Source organism: Monodelphis domestica, chromosome 4 (genome assembly GCF_027887165.1).
Source record: "Monodelphis domestica isolate mMonDom1 chromosome 4, mMonDom1.pri, whole genome shotgun sequence".
NCBI lineage: Eukaryota > Metazoa > Chordata > Mammalia > Didelphimorphia > Didelphidae > Monodelphis > Monodelphis domestica.
Genome location: NC_077230.1, coordinates 227,348,087 through 227,369,787, shown reverse-complemented (window position 1 = coordinate 227,369,787; position 21,701 = coordinate 227,348,087). Strand labels below are relative to the sequence as shown.

Sequence of the window (21,701 nt, the reverse complement as noted above, 5' to 3'; positions counted from 1 at the left end):
ATTGCTCATCATCTTCCCTTTACTGGAGGTTCATGCGCTACAGATTTATCACAGTCCAGATCCTGGTAGCAGTTACCTACCAACCCCCAAGACTCTCTTCCTCTCTTCTTCCTTCCCTCCCTCTCTCTTCATCCTCTTCCTCCTCTTTGCTCTCTCTCCCTTTCTTCTTTCCTTTCCAAGTTCAGTGCCTCAGTTACAGCTTCTGCCCCAACTGTTGCCCTCCTTTTAGAAAGATGAACAAATATTTATTAGTGCCTACTATGTGCCAGGCACTATTCCAAGTGTTTTATAAATATTATCTCACTTGATTCTCACAATAATCTATTAATAGGTGCTCTTATTATCCTTATTTTATTGTTGAGGACACTGAGGCAGCCAGATTAAGTGATTTGACCAAGCTTAAGCAACTAATATGTGAAGCTATATTCAAACTCAAAAATCTTTCTGACTCTAGGCTTAGTTGTCTCCATTGTATCAATTAGGGAGTTTCACCCTACATGCTGATGCTTTCTCAAGAACCTCAACTTGCCAGTTTTCCTCAGGTTACTCCATTCCCATGACCTAGTTCACCATTCCTTCTCATCCCCTTATCTTGCTATCAACAATAAGTGTTCCCTTTCTCTGTTTGTAAACTTTGAAATTCTTTTATCTGATCATGATCATTTATCATTGAATCTTTTTCTCTGCCTTACAACACTTAACTAAGTACTTCATCCTCACTCCTGAGCTCCTTCCCAAGTTATCACCCCTTGTATTCCCTCCCAACTTAGTCTCCATTCCTTGGCCTCTAATATTCTATTTTTCATACCGTTTCTAAGAAATGTTATTATTTTTAACATAGGTTAGAAATTGTTGCAAAAAATCATAGCTCTTTGGGAAATATATCCATCTAAAGATTTCATTTCTTTCCCTTAGGTTGCCAATCCAGATGGAGACTTTCGACTTACTATTGTGAATTCCTCATTGCTTGATCGACCCAGGGCTTTGGCCCTCATCCCTAAAGAAGGGTAAGTGTCCAGTTCTAAGGGTGAAAAGCATGCATGGCTTCTTTGAGTGATCTCCAGCAATTGCATCCATCTTTACATGAAAACCCCAGGAATAAGCAAAACATTTTATCCATTTCATAGTTTTATGGCTAGAGATGATCTCTAAACTAGAATTGTTTGGAATAATAGAAAATGACATGGTTCATCACATTACAGAATTAGATGTGGAAGAAGTTTTAGAGGTCTAGCCTCATTTTCCACAGATGAGGAAACTAAGCCAACTGAAAGGAATGGCCACTAGCCCAGAGTCACCAGGCTGATAAATGTCTAAGGCAGGATTTCAACCCAGGTCTACCCGACTCCAAATCCAATATATCATCCACTCCACCACAATAAATAGTCTTTGACAAGGAACTCTATTCCCTCTTTATTAATAAACTTCAGAATTTTCCTGGTAGGCTAGACATCTTGTATCTGCTAGAGTAATGTCAGGAAAGGTAAAAAAGCAGAGGAACTTTGGACAATGAAATAATGAACTTACAGTTATCTGTGGCTTATTTTTTGACACACATACACATTTGTCTGTATACATACAAGTGTGTATGTGTGTGTGTGTATACACATATACAATAGAAAAATTTAAATATCAGTATATCTTTTCCTTGCTACCTACCATGTCTAGTCTCTCTGTCCTTTCTTCTAAGTGGAATGTGTTCAGGGAATACAAAACCATTTATCCTAAAAAAAAAAAAAAGATAATTAGGAGGTACACATAGGTAGTTACATACATTCACTTTCTTTCTGTCTCTATCTCTTTATGCCTCTCCCTCTTTCCAAAGGAAATGATTTTGGATTAGCCTTTCCATCCTATAACTCCCACAGCACTACAGACATACTTAGTTTCAAATCCAAATGTAGGAGATAACAGTAGTATATAATATTTATATACCACTTTGGGGTTTGCCAAGTGTTTTATTTATATTATCTCTTTTGACCCTCATGATAACTGTGTCAGGTGGATCCCATTATTATCCCCATTTTACAGATTTATACATGAGGAATCTCAGGCTAAGAGACATTAAGTGATTTGCCCCTGGGAATACACAGCTAAGTAAATATTAGAGGGATGATTTTAATTCAGGTATTCTTGACTCCCGGGTCCAGCACTTTATCTATCTAGCTGACTATACCTGGCCTGCTCATTCTTTAGAAAATTTTCATCTCTCTTGAATCAGGATCTGAGGACCCGTGTTCTTTGTTCTAACAAGAATATTCTCTTTCATGAACTGAAACCAGGTTGATGTTTTGGACTGATTGGGGTGACCTGAAGCCTGGAATTTATCGGGCCAATATGGATGGATCTTCCATCTATCGCATTGTTTCCGAGGATGTAAAGTGGCCCAATGGCATCTCTGTGGATGATGAGTGGATATACTGGACAGATGCATATCTGGACTGCATTGAGCGTATCAACTTCAATGGCCAGCAGCGCTCCGTAATCCTGGATAGTCTTCCTCACCCCTATGCAATCGCTGTGTTTAAGGTACTTACTTGGATTCTCCCTCTGTTGGGCAGACAAGCACTTCCCAAAGGCTAAGGGGGCTTGTATCTTAGTTGGGTTTGTGAATCTGCCATTCAGGTCATTTTAAGTCAATATTCTTAATTGTTAAAATTTGGGACACATCTGAATTTGGTTTGGGGCAGCTGATGTACATCCTTTCCAGGATTTAACTTCTCTCCCAAAGGTTAGGCATCATGGCATGATGAAAGCAGAGATTCTGGGAGATAGAGCAGGCCGCTACTCCCCTCATGCTCTTACCCTGTCTGCCCTACGGTGATTTCCCTGATTTCTCTGCAATCTGCTCATTCCATATCCCATCTCCTTATGAGTATGGGCTGGTTGACCTGCCATCTTGATACTCATTACTAGCAAGTTTCTAGAGGACAACATAGTTTCCCATGAAACAAGAACAGTTTGCTTATTTTTAGCACTTTTAGGTTTAAAAAAATACTTTTCTCACCAAAAAACAAAAACAAAAAGCCATGAGGTCAGTAGTGCCAGTATGATTTTTTTTATTATATCCATATTTCACAGTGGAGGGGAAGAATGCTGCTTATGATCCCACAATAGTCAGGATCAGAAGGAGGATCCAGGGCCTTTTCTGACTCTGGGCCTGCTGTTCTTTCTATTGTCCCATCCTACCTCTTCCTTATAGCGATTTATGGGTTGAAGTCTAGGGCTGAAAAAGGAAACAGGCTGTTGTGGCATCTTCAGTGAGTTTTTAGCCCATGCATGTGAAGTTGCATCTTGTGGCCTCGGTTACTTCCATCATTTCTGTGCCAGGGGCTTGGAGCAGCATGACAAACCCTTGCTCTCCTGGGCCAGCTGAGTCACTTCTTCTGTGGGACATCCAGTGTCCACTGTGAACTGGACAGGGTGCTCAGCTCTGCCTTGGCAGGGAGGATGTAAGGAAGGCAAAAGGTAAGAAAGACAGAGTATAGCATATTGGGAACTACAAAGCCCAATGGAATAAGGGATCACATTTTCCTTTCCAGAATGAAATCTACTGGGATGACTGGTCGCAACTCAGCATCTTCCGAGCCTCCAAGTATAGTGGATCCCAGATGGAGATTTTGGTTAGTCAGCTCACAGGCCTGATGGACATGAAGATTTTCTATAGGGGGAAAACTACAGGTAAGACAGAGGTTCCTTCATCACCTGTTCACAAGCCCTCATGGTGGGGCTGGCTGTGGGCAATTTTTTCACCTGAGCAGTAAATGCCACCCTATATTTTCAGTTGTCACGACAACATACACATTATTTAATTCCTCTCTAATGACATCTTAATTTCTCTTTTAATGATCTGCAAACATCTGGAAGACAGCATGATCTTGCCTCTCTGGCTTACTGGTGTTGGGTGGATAATTATAGCCTCCTCCTGCCCTTCACCCCTTTCTGATTAGTGCGAGATGCCTAGGGATGCAGCTGGCTAAGTCTCAGCATGTGGCTCATCCCCGCGGGCGGTGACAGTTCTGCAGACATCTGAGATAGGCTCAGTCATAGTTTGCCAGCAGGCTTACTCAGGTGCTGCAGTTTGAGCCCTGTACCTACCCTCCTTTTTGGGAAGAGGCAGGAGCCACACACAGAGGCTTCCCCCAGCCTTTCTGCAGGGATAAGCTTGTTTTCATTCTTATAAAAATCTAGGATCTCTGGGGCTGGTATCCACCCCAGAATGATGCCATTCATTGTGACAATTAGAACCAAAACCATGTGCTTGCTTGTTTTGGAGTCAGACAGCTTGAGTTTGAATCCTAGTTACTGTACTTAAATCATAGGATTTAAAACTAGTTTAAACCTTAGAGATCATAGGATCATAGAGTTAGAGCTGGAAAGAACCTCATTGCTCTCTAGTCCAATTGCCTCATTTTAAAGATGGAGTAACCAAGAAATGACTTGCCTAAGGTCACTCACCAGGTATGTTGCAGAACTAGGATTCATATTTGGACCCTCTGACTCCAAAAATTAATACATTTTCCAATATTCCCACCTTTACGTTACAGATAAGAAATTTGTTTTAATTGGAAAAATACTTGATATCTCTTGTTTTTGTATCAAATTAATTTCTCTCTGTTGATCCTCTCTTCTCCATCCATTGTGCTACCTCTTGTAACAAAGAATAATTTTTTTAAAAAGGGGGAAAAAGCAGCTTAGCAATAATAACCAGCATAATTATATCTGATGATATATGCACTATTCAACACCTGTAGTACCCCACCTCTGCACAGAAGGATGGAATTATATTCCGTTATGTTGTCTTTAGGATCAGGATATGTTGTTATAATCACACAGAATCCAGTTGTTGTTTTTTGGTTCATTCTATTTACATTGTTGTAGTATATTATTTTCTTCACTTTGTATCAGTTTATAGAAGTTTCTATGAATTTATATATTCTTCATGATCATAGTTTCTTTTAGCACAAAATATTATATATTCATGAGCCACAATTTGTTTAGCCACAAATGTTTTCAGCCTTATATTTTATCTGACTCCCCTTCAGGAGATCTATATTCTGGCTAATCTAGACATCTAGCTGTCCCCTAATATTACCCTCTTTTCTTCTGTTTCTGTGTATTTGTGTAGGCTATCCCCAGTGCCATGAATAGATCTCTCCATGTCTTTGTCTGTTTGCAGTGTTATGGATGATGGAGCAGTCAGGCTCAGCAATGCAGCCTGAGTTGTATCTCAGTGGTCATATCACTGTGGACTGTTATCTTTGCTAATAGTCTTGAATCTCTGCTTCTGGGGGAGGTACTAAGTATATCTGTTTCACTTTGTAGAAAATTCTTTGGGGAGGAAGACTCAAAAGACACAGGGCATTTGATGTTATGACTGCCTTGGGGTGCAGATTAGGGCACTGGAAGAAACAAAAAAGTGAACAGGTAAAAGGTTAGGATCATTTTCCTCTTCAGATACTTACATGGGTCTGATTCTTTCTCCCTAGATGGCCAAATTCATCCATTAGCAACTGAGTTTTTGCAGGCAGACACTGCTGTAGATTTCCTGAAGTATGCCCACTAAATGCCACTTCCAGAACTCGATTGGTTCGATTGCTAACTGTGTAGTTCAAGCTCTTCTGCCTTTCCTGGCTTTTGTACTAACGTCTTTCTCAATTTTTCCAAAAGTAAACAATTTTTCCACCTCTCAGAATCCTCATATTTTGTTAATGTCTCTTTTTTGCTCCTATCATCAGTTTTTACTTTGAACCTTAGAGTTTTTAATATATTCTTATCATTCTTCTTACATTGAAACTCCTTGCTATTAGGAATTGTTTTTCAGTTTTGTGTTTCTCAATAGTACCGTGGGTTTCATGTGGTTAATAGCTTAGTAAATGTTTGAATTGTTTGAGAGAATTGTATAAGGTACATTATATTGATGTACCACAATTTATTTAGCCATTCTCCAATTGATGGGGGTCTATTTTGTTTCTAGTTCTCGGCTACTACTTTAAAATGCTGCTAACTATATTTTCACATGCATTGAGTCTTTCTTTTTATCTTTGACCTCTTTGGGATACATACTTGTCAGTGAGATCTTTGGGTTAAATAGGGCATGGATGTTTTAGCTGCTTTCTTAGCATACTTCCAAATTATTTTCCAGAATGTTTGGACTAATTAAGAGCTCCACAGTATATTAGTGTATTCTTTCTCTTTCCACAGTCTTTCCAACATTGACTCTTCCCATCTTTCATCCTCTTGGTCAATTTGCCAGGTGTGAGGGGAAATCTCAGAGTTGTTTTAATTTATATTTTTTCTCATTATTGGTGATTTGAAACAGTATTTCATATGGTTGTTAATAGTTTGCAATTCTTTTGAGCCTTTTTTTCTCATGAGAGGCACTGTGGTATGGTAGAAATAGATAGAAAACTGACTTCAGAGCCAGAAAGACTAAATTCATCCTATCTCTGAAGACAGTCACATAACCTCTTCAGGGGTTTTGGTAATCTGTTAAGACAGAATTGAAGAGAAAGTGATGACTTGTTTTGTTGGAAGGAATTTCCTCTTTCAGGAGTTGCTAATGACAATGAAATCACAAGTCTGGTCTGAAGTCTTGTTAATATCCATTGAACATGTGGGTAATGGCTCTTTTTGTTACATATTCTTATTAGTTTTCATATATCTTGTATATCATGCCCATATCAGACATATTTTATACAAAAATTTTTTATTTTCAATTAATAGCTTTCCTTCTTATCCTAGTTGTATTGGTTTTATTCATTTAAAACACATTATATTTTATGTAAAGAAAATTATTTTATCTTTTATGATCACCTCTAAACATCGGTTAAAAATTCTTTCCCTCAACATGAGTATAAGAAATATTCTTCTCATTAAAATTTGTGTGTGTGTGTGTGTGTGTGATATGACTTATCTAGCTCATGCATACATTTTTAGTTTATTGGGGTATATTGGGGTATGTATTGGGGTAAGCTGTTGGTTAAAGTCTAATTTTTCCAAACACTTTTTCAAGTTTTTATAATGGTTCTTGTCAAAGTGGGATTTCTGGAAGTAATTTGTATTATTGAATTAATTAAACACTGTTAGAAAGTTCACTTGTTTTTGTAACTTTTTTATCTAGTTTATAGCACAGATCTATTTTTTTAAAGTTTATTAACTGTACTAAGTAGTTTTGGAGATTACTGCTTTATAATATAATTGAAGGCCTGCAAGTGGTATTCTATTATTCTTGCATTTGGTCATCAGTTTCCTTGAGAGTCTGGACCTTCTGTTTCCTCAAGTAAAATTATTGTTATTTTTTTTGTTCTCTGAGTTATTTCTATGTAATTCACTGTCTATAAATTAATTTAGTTAACAATATAATATTGAACACTGGGCATGAACACTGAATTTTGTTCCAGTTATTTGAGCCATGTTTTATTTCTTTAAATGATATTTTATAATTGTATCTATACATGTCTTGAGTGCTTTGGTAGATTGTCTCCTAAATATTTATGCATTTTATACTTATTTTGAATGAGTATATTCATACTTCCCTTTATATTGTTTCTTTCTGCATTTTATTATTGCTATATAGAAATGCCACTATAGAAATCCTACTACTTTACTAAAGATGTTGTTTCCAGTTATTTCTGTGTTGATTCTTTAGAGTTTTCTAAGTAAACCAACAGGGTTTAGGGATAATTTTATTTCTTCTTTGATTATGTTTATGCCTTCATTTTAAAAAATTTATTGTTATTACCAGTATTTTTAGAATTATGTCAGATAACAGTGGGGAATGGGAGTGTCCTTGCTTTTATGCCTGTATCCACTGAGAAGAGTTCTAATGTTTTCCCCACTGCATATAATACTGGTTTTAGCTGTATTGCTGCCATAAAAAAGGTCCTGCCTGCTTCGTAGGGCCCAGAGAAGTTAAAGTGACAGGTCTAAGGTCACACTTTCTATAATGCTGTGACCTTGGGCAAGTCACTTAACTTCTTAGGCCTGAGTTTCCACAGCTGAAAAATAGGGATAGTAGTACTTGCTCTAACAGCTTCACAAGATTGTAAGGAAAGTACATTGAGCTTTAAAGTACTATGTGAATGTAAGCTATTAAATGCTGAATTGAGGAAGAGGGTTGCCATTTCTCAATGTGTCTGGGGATCCTGGCAGCCTTGGAAGATCCAGCATGGCTGGGAAAATGTCAGGCAATGCTTTGAGATCTCATAATGGATCTTAAAATACTAGATGTTCACTGAGGCCCATTAAGATATTCTTTTCAGTAAATAGTTCTCCTTCTTACTTGCCTTTCTTAGATCCAGAATGTTAGATCTGGAAGGAATCTTTGAGATAAACTCCTCTAGCTGTTTCTTTTTATGGATAAGGAAATTAAGGACTAGAAAGTTAGAATAACTTGGTCAAATCCATGAAGCTAGTAAGTGGCTGAGCCAGGTTTCAGTCCCAAGCCTATTTATGTAAGGACTTATGTAGCAGCAATATGTCAGAATGGAGAGAATGTCCAGAAGATCTGGTTTTAAATCCTGCCTCAGATATTATCTGTGTGAACTGGGGGAAGTCACTTAATCTTTGTCTCTTTCAATTTCCTCGTTTGTAAAATAAAAAATTAATAGCACATAGCTCACAGGGCTGTGTGAAAAACAAATTAAGTAAGTATTAAAGCACTTTGCAAACCAAAGCACTATATATAGGTGATCATTATTATTATTTTTAAAAAAATTTTTATTACAATTCCTAAATCTTGTGCCCTTTTTCACTATACTATCATCCTTTACCTTGACCTTCATCCTGAACATATTGTTGATTCAAGAGGTAAAATAGCAGGATATATGCTCCAGAATATTAAAATTCCTTTCGTAGCTTAAGATGAAACATTATCTTGTCTGTTGAATTCAACCTTTATTTAAAATGACCTGTTCTACAGTTCCTGGTTTGAACTAGGATGTAGATATTAATTTATGTTCCAAGGATAGGCTTGGGTAAAGGGAAAATTGAAGGGATAAGGACAGCAGTAATAAGGACCATACATTTGTGCAGCATGTTACAAATACATGTATGCTTAGTAACTTATAAGTGTATTGGCTTTTGGTTGACTCATTTTATCTCTAAAAAACCTTTAAGGCTCTTTTGTACAGAACAGTCTCAAATGATCTTGAATCTTTCAGACTTTTGAAGACTGTAGAGTGACATACCAAGTTTCATGTCTCCATCATGGTATCAGAGATCTGCTTTAAGAGGTAGTTAACCATTTAGTTCAGAGCTGTGCCCTCAGTGAATGCTTCCTTGGAGATCTCTTGGGGAAGTATGGTGGAAGATCAATTCCTGTTAACAATGACAAAGATAAGAATAATAAAATAATTGCTAGCATTTAAATAGAATTTTAAAGTTTACAAAGCATTTTATATGTATTAACTCATTTGAACCCCACAACAATCCTGGGAGGCAAGTTCTGTTGTTATCATCCCCATTTTACAAGTGAGGAAACCAAAACTGAGAGGTTAAATGATTTGTTCAAGGTCACATAGCTAATAAATGTTTAAAGCAGGATTTGAACTTTTTCCTGATTCCAAGTTCCACACTCTGTCTAGTGTACCACCTAGCTGCCTCTTATTCTTGTCTACAATGGACTCACATGCTTTATAAAAGGAGCTCCAGTTATCTAATTCTCCTTTCTCTTGCCTTCCCTCTGCCATTTAGAATCTGTTTTCTTTAAGACTCAGCTCTCATGCCGCCTCTGGCAGGAGGCTTTTTCAAATTCTCTCAGGTGCTTGTACATTTCCCTCTTAGGTTATTTTCCATCTACTCTGTTTATAGCTTGTATGTATGTAAGTGTTGTCTCCTCTATTAGAATGTAAGCTTCTGGATGGCTGGGACTGTTTTCATTTGCACTTTGTAAGTGCAAAATAAATGCTTGTAGATTGAGTAATCTTACTTACCTGATGAACACACATTGTGTCCTGCATTAGAATGTAAGCTCCTTGAGGGAGGCATCCTCTCTGAATCCCCAACCCTCTGGCAGTTCTTTGCACATAAGTAACACATAATATACTTAACTCAAAGAACATTTCTTATCCTTCTCCTTTTGATACTCTTGATTTTTTTAATGGAAGAAATTAATCTTATCAAGATATTCTTGATAGAAAGGCTCTAGACCCATGTGTGGGTATGGAGCTGGGGTATAGTGTGAATGGCAAGAAATTTACCTTTGAAACTTCCTTCTTTCCTTTAAAACTATTTGCTTCAAGTTGCAACATCCTATGGAAAGTATGAAATCTGGATGGTCATAGATGGTCTTTAAATACTGTAGCCTTAGCTATATAATGGCAGGCACAGGATGGATGTTTCCCAGATGGGAACTGAAGGATGGAAAGTGAAGGGTAGGGGAAAGACCCACTCACTGGCTGTGTTTCATACTCTTGTTAGCTCCCTTTAAACATCATGGGGTTGAGAGCAATAAGTGGTCCCTGAACCAGGGAACTCTCTGAAGGGCTGTTTATTACACAGAGGATGGTGACCAGCTGTTCACCATTTTCCTCAAAACAGAAAAGGAAATGGGTAAATGGAATAGTATCAGAAGGGTTTGGAGTTGGAAATAAGGAAAAGCATTCTCTTAGCGGGGGGTGCAAGATTCAGTTTACCAAAGGAACTTGTGGAATATCATTCCTGAAGTGCCTTTAAAACCAAAACACATGCCATCATTCTGGGCCAAGTTCAGTTTGGGGAAGAGAGAGGACAGCCATTTCCAGGCAGTAGCTGCTGACTCAGAAGTCATTAGGAAGAAGAGGTTGGAGAAGAAAAAAGTGAAAAGTTGACATAGACTCTGAGTCATTTTATCTGTCCTTGCAGGGTTTACTTAGAAGTTGGCTTCAGCCCAGCACAGAAGTGTGTAGGAGAGCAAAGTCCTTTGGTTCGCCCAAGGTCAGAATGTGAAAAGGATGGCATCTTAGTTTGTAGCCTGAGTCCCAGAGTCTTCCTCTGATGGGATAGACTGATCTTCCCAGCGATTCTACCTTCTTTACAAAAGCAAATCTTCTGTCTCAAGCAAATGTTCAGAGGGATGTATTTGGCAGACATTTGGCAGGCAGGCTCTTAGACAGTTTTGCTCAGATGAAATCTGTGGTCTTTGAGCTTCCCACTTCTCTGATGACCCAGTGTAAACAGTCCAGCACTACTCAAATGCTGTTATTTCTAGTGTGATCCAAGAAAGGCTGCCGAGGGAGTTGGCAGAATGTACTTCTACAACTCCAACTGTAGAACAGGCAAGCCTGCATTTCTCACATGAAATGTGATTTCCTCTTTATGCTGGAGAAAGCAAACTTGGCTAACACTCAGGCAGCAGCTCTCAGATCCCTGAGGGGTGAGTATAGGGGTGAAGGTCAGCAAGGTCAAAACCATTTTCATGATATTACAATGCTTTCTTTTTTAATATGTAAATATTGATAAATACAGCCTACATAAACAAAAGCTCTTGAAGGAAGGGGGTCCTCAGTCACTGCAAAGGGGTCCTGAGACCAAAAAGGTTGACATATGCTCTACTGCAGGGAATGTTTATATGTGTGTGAGGAGGAGGCAGGGAGGGAGGGAGGGGTGAAGTCTAAGATGAGAAGAAAGCAACTGAGTTTACAGTCTTTGTTCTGAATTCAGAATATTTAAAGGAGCTGGTATGTATGTGTGTACATCCTGCAAATTCCCTTAGCAACCTTTCCTTGGATCACACCAAAAATAAAGGCATTCATACAGTGTTGGAATTGTTTGCTTTAAGTCATCAGGGAATTGGGTATCCCAAAGACAAGAGACTTTATCTGGGTCAGGGCAGCAAGGACTGTGAGTGGGGACTGACTGTTATCTTTCAGAGGTTCTGATCTGGAAAGACAGCAGAGGTTAGAATAATAATGTCAGTAGTCAACTTTTACATTTGCACACCAATCTTTGGAAGTAGGCAGAATAGGTATTATTAAACCCACTTTTTTTGGGTGTATGGGGTGCTCAGGGAGGGGTAGTATCTCTGGTATGGAGGGCTTGTCATGCCCTCCTTGGGCAGCTCTCCAACCTCTGACCCTCACCTGACACCCAGCTCTCACTTGTGGCTCCCTGTAGCTGCTAGCATGCGGCAGCGGCCACACCCCAGGCAAAGGCTTTGACAGGCCGGCCAAACCTTGTGAGGGTAGCCATCGGGTCATTGATCCCTGGTGAACCAGGGCTTTGCTCACCCAGCATGTGAAGACTGCTTCAGTGGAACAGAGGGAAGAAACCAATAAGAAGGTTCAACGGCTGAGATGGCAACGCAGCAAAGCACTGTGGAGTGCTTAGGGCATGTTGGAGCACAAAGGACAACACAGCCATCCAATGCAGCTGAGGAAGTCTCCAGGCGTAACGACTTTTCGTGCCATTGGACCCAGGCTTCCAATGCCGAGAGAGTGGGACTGTCTCTGTGCATCAGCTTTTCCACTTAAATCTCCTTCACGCAGAAGTGTCTTTGTGCACACTCATCTATACACCATAGATGAAAACGCACAAAGACAATCGTCATCCTTGGTTACCAAGAGACTACTACTACTAACCCCACTTTTCAGTTAAGCAAACTGAGGTTTAAATAGTTTCATGACTAGTGTCAAAGGCAAGAAAAACCTAGTTCTTCTAAGACTAGACCTTTTCTCACTATATATTTTTTGGATATCAGTCCCTTATCCGAGATATTGGATGCAAATCCAGGCCCCCTACACATACATACACTCTTTCAACTTAGTTCCGTTAATTTTGTTCAAAAAAGAACTTCATTTTACAACTTAACCCTAAATAGAGCCTTCATCTTTAGCATCTTTGGTAAGCAGTCATTTGGCCTTATCTTAAAGACTACTAGTGATGAATAACTTGTATTCTCTGGAGGTAGTTTAACCTTTTTTTTTTTTAACAGTTTTAATTTTAAGGATATTTCTACTTGTATCAGGACTAAATATGCTTTTCTCTAATGTCCATCCACTTATCCTTATTCTACACTTTGGGATCAGCAGAACATGACTGTTTTCTCTTTTACAGATATAGCCCTTCAAATCTTTGAAGACTGGTCTCCTGACCATTCTTGCATCTTCTCTTTTTATAGCTGAAAAGCCTCCTTTTCTAACTGATTCTCACTCCAGGGGAGCACAATTTGAAATCTTCTCATGATCCTGGTGGCCCTCCTGGGGACCTACTTCTGTTCATCAGGGTCTTGATACCAAATATAGTTGACTCCCAGAACTTCACAGAACTGGTTGATAAGAGCAGAAGACAATAATATCTAAGCAGCCCAAGATTATATTATTTTTTAAGTTAGTTTTAAGTTCTCTTTCAAGAGTGTTTACTCTTATTGAGCCTGTCCAGACTTGTAATTTTGAGCTGATGGTCTGCTAAAGTCATCAGTTCAGTTTCACATCACCTGTTACCTGGGTATACCCTTTTAAAATTAAAATTTATTTTTTCAATGAACAGAAATCTTATTTTCCCTTCCATTTCTTCCCAGTTGAAAAACAAAACTTTGTAAGAATTATGCATTGTCAAGCAAAACAAATCCTTGCATTGGCTACATCTAAAAATATATATGTTTTAGTTTGTACCCTGAATCCTTCACCTTTCTGAGGGTAACATGCTTTATTTTTAGTCTCCTGAAATCTTGGAGGATGCTCAGAGAATGATTTGCTCCTCAGCTCCTCCCAGAGGTCATAGTGGAAAAGTTCATCCTTTACTTTCTGAGCCAAGTTTCTTGTGATCAAAACATTGCAGTCAACCAGCAACCATTAAATAAGTATTATTGGGGTCCTGTATTAAGAATTGAAGATAGAAGGGGGAAAATGGGCACATCCCTGGCCCCAAGGAGTTCACATGCTATCAGAATCTTGGAATACTATTGTGGTAGTCCAGAAGAGACGAGAAAGATCCCATTCTGTGATTTGCAGGGAAGCTATCCCTCTCTACGCTGTGTAAAATACTGTTCCATTTCCAGAACTCTACTCCTAAGACTGGAAGCAATGCTGTCTCTCTCCAGTCACCACTCCATGTAGTCAGAACATAACCATAGGTGGTCTGTACTACCACCCTGAATAAATAAGTAGGCAACCTTCTAATGTCAATCAGCCTGCTCTAGGATCCTTCTGGCTTCTTGGCAAATAAAAGCTACTGTAGCTGGAGTCTGGTTGCCTGGATGTCTCCTCCTTCTTCAGAATCATTTGCCATTCATCGAATAGTAGGCTGGTCTGTGGCTATTTTGAAGGACATCAAGAACAGGACAGGATTTTTAATAAAAGGATCCTAGTTTGAGCTCCCATGGACTGCTACCTGACTTGCCATCTGGGTGACTTGTATAATCCCATTGAGCATTGTGCTTTCTAAGCAATTGGAAAGCCAATTCCAGCAATAGACTAATCTGTGTTTGCCCAAACACTTTTGGGCTCTGACTTTCATCTTGTTGGTCTCATCTATTTCTTAAATGTTTTGTGTTTTTCCTGTTTTTAGGATAGTATCAAGTGACTTGGTATTTCAAGTGGCTCATCTATAAAGTGGGGGGTTAAAATAAGTGATCTGTGAGAACTTTCCAGTTTTTAAATCCTGTCACTCCATATATTCTATCAAGATCTGGGTTTGAAGCTTGGTTCTATGACCATATGCAAATCTTTGAAGGTATCAGGGCCCCAGTTTCCTCATCTACAAAATGAACTAGATCTCTAAGTTTCTCTCCATTTCTAAATCTTTGATCCTAAGATAATGCTAGCACAAGATGGGCAATCTTAGACACCAGTTGCTGTATGTTATTATCATCATTACTGAAATGAACCTGGTCTTCACACATTTTAGCAGCTCTCAATCAAATACGTCATCAAGGTCTGTTATTGGAACCAAAATCTCCAAAGTGATATGACAATTATAGAAGTGTTGCTTTGGAATATAGACCAGCATATAATCAACACTTCATTTAATGCATTCCTTAACTTAGGATATTTGGTGATAAGCTAATGCCTTTTTGCCTGTATACATGGTATGATTTTAGAGTAACCACTTTTTTTTAAAGAAACATTGGGGGCAGTTAGGTGGTTCAGTGGATTGAGAACTAGTCCTAGAGACAGGAGGTCCTGGGTTCAAATTTGGCCTCAGACACTTCCTGGCTATGTGACTTTGGGCAAGTTACTTAACCCCCATTGCCTACTCCTTACCACTGTTCTGCCTTGAAACCACCACATGATGGGTACCAAGATAGAAGGTAAGGGTTTAAAAAAAAGAAAGAAGCATATCAGAACTTCTACACTAAGTTAAGTGTTGTTCTCTTCAAAGCTGTTACCTTGAGAGGCTTTACATTTATTTTAAACTCTGGTGTTTTTGTTTTATCAGCAAACAATCCAAAATAACAAGCATATGTCTTTATACTCCCACTTCATGCTGTTATTCTTTATTCTGTTACTTTCCCAAAAGGCATCATGTTAGAACCATGTCATCTCCACATCTTTGGCTGATAAAGTTAATGCTGTTTTTTTTCTCTTTGCCCTGTTTCATTCTCATTTTTTCTTTCCTAGCTGCTCTTGTAACAAGTGACACATGTATGTGAAAAGATTGCCTGGGGGGAGAGGAGAAGTGTACAGTGATGGGTCACTGGCCCATGTGGAGATCCAACTCATGCCATTGACCTCATTGGGCATTGTGCTTTCTAGGCAACTAGAAACATTTGGGCTCTGACGTTTGTCTTGTTGGTTTCAGCTATTCTTTAAATGTTTTGTGTTTCCTGTTTTTAGGATAGAATCTATTACTCCACTCTCCACAGCGTGGTACTGTCTTTTGGTGGATAAAACATCGGTCACTGCTACCATTTCACCTTTTCTCCTCTTTCTTTTTTGTTTAATCAAAAAAAAACCCATAATGAGATGCCATCATATTCACAGGTTTCCAGAACCTTGTTACTCTTAACAGGTATACTGTTTAAGCCAGGTGTAGCGACACACGTCTCACATGATATCTATTACACATGGGGTTGATTCTCAAACCTACACAGATAGGGCTTGTGTAAATCTGTGGAGACCAGCTTCCCATGACTTTCTGTGCAGGGGAGAGAGGGTTGAGGGGTCTATACTAGTGGTGTCAGCAAGTGCCTGCCTTCCGCCTCTGGGGGAAATCTGGGCAGAGGAGTGTAGGTCTGTTTGCACAATTACAAAGGTTGTCTCACAAGCATGCAGCAGTAGCCTAATCGGATGCTTTTGATGAATTATACTCACTATGTAACCCTAGACAAGTCATTTAACCTAGAGGTCTTTTTTCTAAAGTGGGATTATAATGATAGTCTCACTATATTTTTCATAAGATTGTTATGAATGAAAGTGCATTATAAAATTTAAATGCTACATAAACGATGTATTATTAAGTTAGGCTGTGGAAAAACATGTGGGAGTTTAATAACAGTGGGTTTCTCTTTCCATTTGTACTTTGGAAACAATGCTAATAATAACTCACATTTATGTAGTGACTTAAGGTAACTTTTCATACATTTGAGCCTCAAAACATATCTTTGAGATAAGGGTTCCTATTGCTTTCAGTTTACAGATGAGGCAGCTGAGACACAGAGAAGTTAAATGAATGCCTACAATCACACAGCCAGGAAGTATCTGAGGCAAGTCAGATTCAGGTCTTTCCTGGCTTTGTTATAGGCAAAAACCATACTTTTCAGAGGAGAATCAAAGAGATTATTAATAATATCATGCCAAATATTACCAAAATATTTCCCTTATCACAATATGAGATATTTGATGTACTTCATTTAGACCAGAAGTTGCTTAAAAATTAGTGATTTTCCTGAATTAAAAGTCTGCCAAAAAGATTGAAGAGAAGGCAGAAAGATTCTAGTCCTGCTACTTTTAAGCTGTGTGACTTTAGGAAAGTCCCTTAACCTCTGTGATCTTCATCATCCTTATCTGCTAAGGGAGAGGATTACATTTATCATTTTGTTACAGTAACTACCCCTGTCAAGGGACCCAAGCTCCTATTCATCCTCTAGTTTCATTTAGTAATGGATGATACTGCTACCTCTTTTCCTCTATCCAGGAAACAATGCCTGTGTATCCAAGCCCTGCAGCCTACTGTGTTTGCCCAAAGCCAATCACAGCAAGAGTTGCAAGTGTCCCGAGGGTGTATCTAGCAGCATCCTTCCTTCTGGAGAGCTAAGATGTGACTGCCCTCGGGGTTATCAGCTGAAGAATAATACCTGTATCAAAGAAGGTAAGGCTCATTTGTATCTAATTTGGTTTGGTTCCCTTCTTTTCTTCCTTTTCCTCACAGCCTTTTCCCCAGGTTCTTTTGTTTTGATCATTTAATTAGTTTGTTACATTAAAATACACAAATAACTCTTTGTCTCTATCCCCCATTAGAGAAGGCATCATTTGACAAAAAGATATATGAATATATAGAACTATGTTTTGCTTATTTCTGTTCATCAGTTCTTTCTCTGGAGGTGGACATACACAAGACATTCTTCAAATAGTAGATTCTGCATTAAAACAAGTTTCATTTTCCAAATCTGCAGTACTTATCTCCTAATCTCAGACAACTTGGAACTGTTGACCCCAAAAATGAGATCCTTATTTTCAAATATTGTGGTTTTCTGGTTAATGTCAGAAATAAGCCCCTAATTTTTACATTCTGACACATGACCTTTTAAACATTCCTTTCCCACTTCCCTGGCTAGATTGTACCAATCCAACTTTTAACAATGACTCTCATCCAATGATGATCTGGAGACATCTCTGGCCTAAAGTGCCATTGTCAGCGTTTAAAAAAGATCTTTGGGTCCAGGCTCACACTTTGCCTTTCATAGAGTTCCCATCTGTGGGTTGATGACTCTAACTCTAGTCCAGCCTCTGTACAAACCCATGTGTTGCCATGACAACGAGCTGAGCCACCAGGTGATCAGTCCTTTTCCTGATGGGCCCATGTTGATGTCAAAAATTCCTCCTTCAGATATGCCCCTGGTGGTGTTTTCTTTGTAACTTTAAGCTCCTTTCTCTCAGCAGTTTAAGAGGTTGGGAAGCTAAATATACAATTATAGTATTTTAGGCTCTTTCTTAAGAAAAATAAAGAGGTGGGGGAGAACCCTTTTTTTCTCTCCTGAAAAAGAGCATGTATTCTTAGGTTCTAAATGATTTCTTGAAAGTATTCGAAACTTAACAGTCAGAATCAACACCATTTTTAGGGGGTAAGGAATATCCTTTTAGCCTCTGTTATCTGGCACAACCTGGCCATTGAAAGAGGAAGATCTCTTTGTGTTGGCTCAGCCCAATTTATTTTTTAAAAATGCATTTTTCTGTGTAGAAAGAAGAAAGTACTTGCCTTATTAAAAGAACCATATAAGAAAAACAACCATATGCCAATATGTAGAATATATGGACAGAAGCCATAAATCGATTGTTTTGTTTATAAGTATAGGATAGCCTGGATTCCCTATCAAAGTGTTAAATGTTACTATAGCCTTTTCCAATATAGTGAGCTTGTTTTTCCCTTATCCAATAGGCAAATGCCACCTTCCTTGTCAGTCATATCAGATTTCCTTTTTGTTTTGCATAAAGAAGAAACAAAGAAGGGGCTGCTAGGTAGCTCAGTGGATAGAAAGCCAGGCCTGCAGATAAGAGGTCCTGCCTTCAGATCTGGACCTAGATACTTTCTGTGACTCTGGGCAAGTCACTTGGCCCCAGTTGCTTAGCTCTTGTCCCTCTTTTACATTAGAACCAATACTTAGTATTAATTCTAAGAATGAAGGTAAGAGTTTAAAAGAGAAGAAAAAAAGATGTTTTCTGCCCTCTATGTATGTTTTTTTCTTTTTTCCAATAGTGTTATATATTGGTCCTGGGGTGAAGGTGAAAAAGTAAAAATTCCCAAAGATCTGTGACTGTGCATTTGACAGTAGTAATGATTTGACTTGCTTTCTCTCCCTTCCACCTCTATTGGTTAGAAAACACTTGCCTTCGCAATCAGTACCGCTGCAGTAATGGGAACTGCATTAACAGCATCTGGTGGTGTGACTATGACAATGACTGTGGAGACATGAGCGACGAGAGGAATTGCCGTGAGTCACTTGTCTTGGTTGAGCCTCTAGGTTCTGCATCACTTCATGGGATTGAATTTCTAAGAGACATGAGTTAGTTTCTCTAGGCTTGCAATTTAGCTCATGGCCACCAAGTAGAGAGTAGTGTGCCTTTTCCATAATTGTTGATTCAACTATCTGTCAGTCAACACACATTTATTAAACACCTATAGAGAGAGCTTGAGATACAGTAAAAAGGAAAAAAACAATCTTTGCTCTTAAGGAGTAAACAACATATAGATACTAGGTGCTTAGAAGATATATACACAATGAAGGTGATGATCATAATCTGGAAGGATAGTATTAGTAGCTAGAGGTAGGGAGAAAAAGATAAATGAAATGTTAATGTGTTCCCTCTTCAATTATGCCTTTTACACAGAAATATATCATTCTTAAAACAGTTTTGTTGTTGTTTTTGTTCATGTCTGACTCTTCATGACTCCACTTAGTTCTTTTTTTTTTTTGGCAAAGATACTAGAGTGGTTTGCGATTTCCTTCTCCATTTCATTTTACAGATGAAGAAACTGAGACAAACAGGGTTAAGGGACTTGCCCAGTGTCACATAGCTAATAAGTGTTTGAGGCCAGATGTGAACTCAGGTCTTCCTGACTACAGGCCCAGTGTTTATCCACTGCATCACCTAGCTGCTTCTTCAAACAATAACATTATTTACTCAAAGAAATGTATAATATGCTTTCAGTGTAATAGAAACTGCACTGTGGGAATTGTAGTGTAAGATGAGCTCTATTATAACAGTTTGGGAGATTTGGGCAAACCCGTAATCTTTGGGACTCAGTTTCCCCTGTAAATTAGGATATTGGATAAGGTCTGTCACATCCAGAATTACTTGTTTCCCTGTAGCTAGATCATACTTATAACTTTCTTAGCTCAAACAGCACTTGTTCCCTACTAGTTCAATTTGTAATAGTTTTTAGTCTATTAAGGGAAATACATGCCCATTTCCCATCTGATTTTCAAATATTTGACCTCTAAATGTCCAAATTGCTAATTTTTTTGGATTGCACCCAAGGACCAGCTTTTATAAAAATATCTCACTTAAGGGACAGCTTGTGATGTTTTTGATATTCATCTTTCCTCTGGTTATATATGGCTGTTGTCACTGTTATAGGCTATATTATATAGCCTATGTCAGAGATGGTGAACCTTTTAGAGGGATGGGTGATATGAGAAATGCCCTGAGCCCTCTGGCAACCTCTGTGCTGGGGTGACAGTACACATGTCCACAGAGAGGATTCTGAGTGCCCCCTCTGGCACACATGTAATAGGTTTGCCACCACGGGCCTATGCTATAGGCTACTTACTGACCTCTTTGGAATGAGACAGGTGAACTGCTTATTCCAGAGGGTTAGCTATTAAATTTGTACATTGCCTCTGATGTGACAAAGTGAAATCTTAGTCCTACTCTCATCATTGAGCTTTGAAAATCACTGACCTTTTCATGATTCAGTTTTGCTGCCTGGAAAATGGGTACCATTTTAACCTTCTGTACCTCATTAAGAGGCTGGAAAGATGTAACATCATTGTTAGGAGTCTGGTGAGATCATGTGTAATGGCCATCACCAGTCTTGGGTCATCATTGTTATTTTGCTTACCCCTTATCAGATTTAGTCTCTTCCTCAAGTCCTTAACCATTTGCCCAAAGAAAATAAGGATGCAGGTAGGAATGGCCATAGATTTCCAGCTTCTTGATTGATCCATTCCCAGAGCTAGTCAGTAAAAACATTCCATATGGTGTCATAGAACCATAGGAATAGTTGTGCCACCATTATGACAGATGCAGAGGTTACTATCACCTTCTGGTACATGTTTTTTACCCTCAATCCACAGAAACCTCTTCACAGGAAAAAAGCTGTTGTTTTGGTTTTTAAGTCTGGTCCTTTAAGAAATTCCACCCTTCCAAGTGAGTTGGAGTGGCTGGCTGATGAGGGCTTTTCTTGTTCCAGTCAGGTTCTGTCCTAGCTGGCTCTCCACCTGTAAAAAAGACAAGAGGTTTTCCTTCTTTTTTTTTTCTTTTAAACATTATTTTATTTGGTCATTTTCAAACATTATTCCTTGGAAACAAAGATCATTTTCTTTTCCTCCTCCCCCCCAACACTCCTCCCATAGCCGACGCGTGATTCCACTGGGTATCACATATGTCCTTGATTCGAACCCATTTCCATTAGGGTGTTAATTTAGAGTCTCTCTTCAGTCATGGCCCCTCCAACCCTGTAGTCCAGCAATTGCTTTTCCTCTGTGTTTTTTCTCCCACAATTTGTCCTCTGCTTGTGACTAGTGTTTTTTCTTCTAGATCCTTGCAGATTGTTCAGGGACATTGCATTGACCCTAATGGAGAAGTTCATCATGTTCAATTGTACCACAGTGTTTCAGTCTCTGTGTATAATGTTTTCCTGGTTCTGCTCCTTTCGCTCTGCATCAACTTCCTGGAGGTTGTTCCAGTCTCCATGGAATTCCTCCAGTTCATTGTTCTTTTGAGCACAATACTATTCCATCACCAACATATACTACAATTTGTTCAGCCATTACCCAATTGAAGGGAATCCCCATATTTTCCAATTTTTGGTCACCATAAAGAGCACAGCTATGAATATTC

General features: G+C 38.8%; 1 protein-coding gene, 1 long non-coding RNA gene and 1 other non-coding gene across 3 annotated transcripts in view; 2 read left to right on the top strand and 1 right to left on the bottom strand.

Moving 5' to 3' along the window:
• The window catches only part of SORL1 (sortilin related receptor 1), a 226,561-nt gene that overhangs the window by 142,285 nt on the left and 62,575 nt on the right, over window positions 1–21,701 (top strand). The window contains exons 19-23 of the mRNA XM_001370225.4: window positions 916–1,007; window positions 2,283–2,529; window positions 3,543–3,681; window positions 17,056–17,229; window positions 18,956–19,069. Of these exons, the coding sequence (XP_001370262.2) occupies window positions 916–1,007; window positions 2,283–2,529; window positions 3,543–3,681; window positions 17,056–17,229; window positions 18,956–19,069 (766 nt within the window). The remainder of the gene's footprint in view (window positions 1–915; window positions 1,008–2,282; window positions 2,530–3,542; window positions 3,682–17,055; window positions 17,230–18,955; window positions 19,070–21,701) is intronic.
• MIR12350 (microRNA mir-12350) lies at window positions 7,916–7,978 on the top strand. The gene has a single exon (NR_162906.1). It is a non-coding gene; the product is annotated as a microRNA mir-12350 (primary transcript).
• Window positions 9,028–20,871, bottom strand: LOC130453746 (uncharacterized). The gene is made up of 2 exons (XR_008911283.1): window positions 20,701–20,871; window positions 9,028–9,321 (listed from the first exon to the last, which is right to left on the bottom strand). It is a non-coding gene; the product is annotated as an uncharacterized LOC130453746 (long non-coding RNA).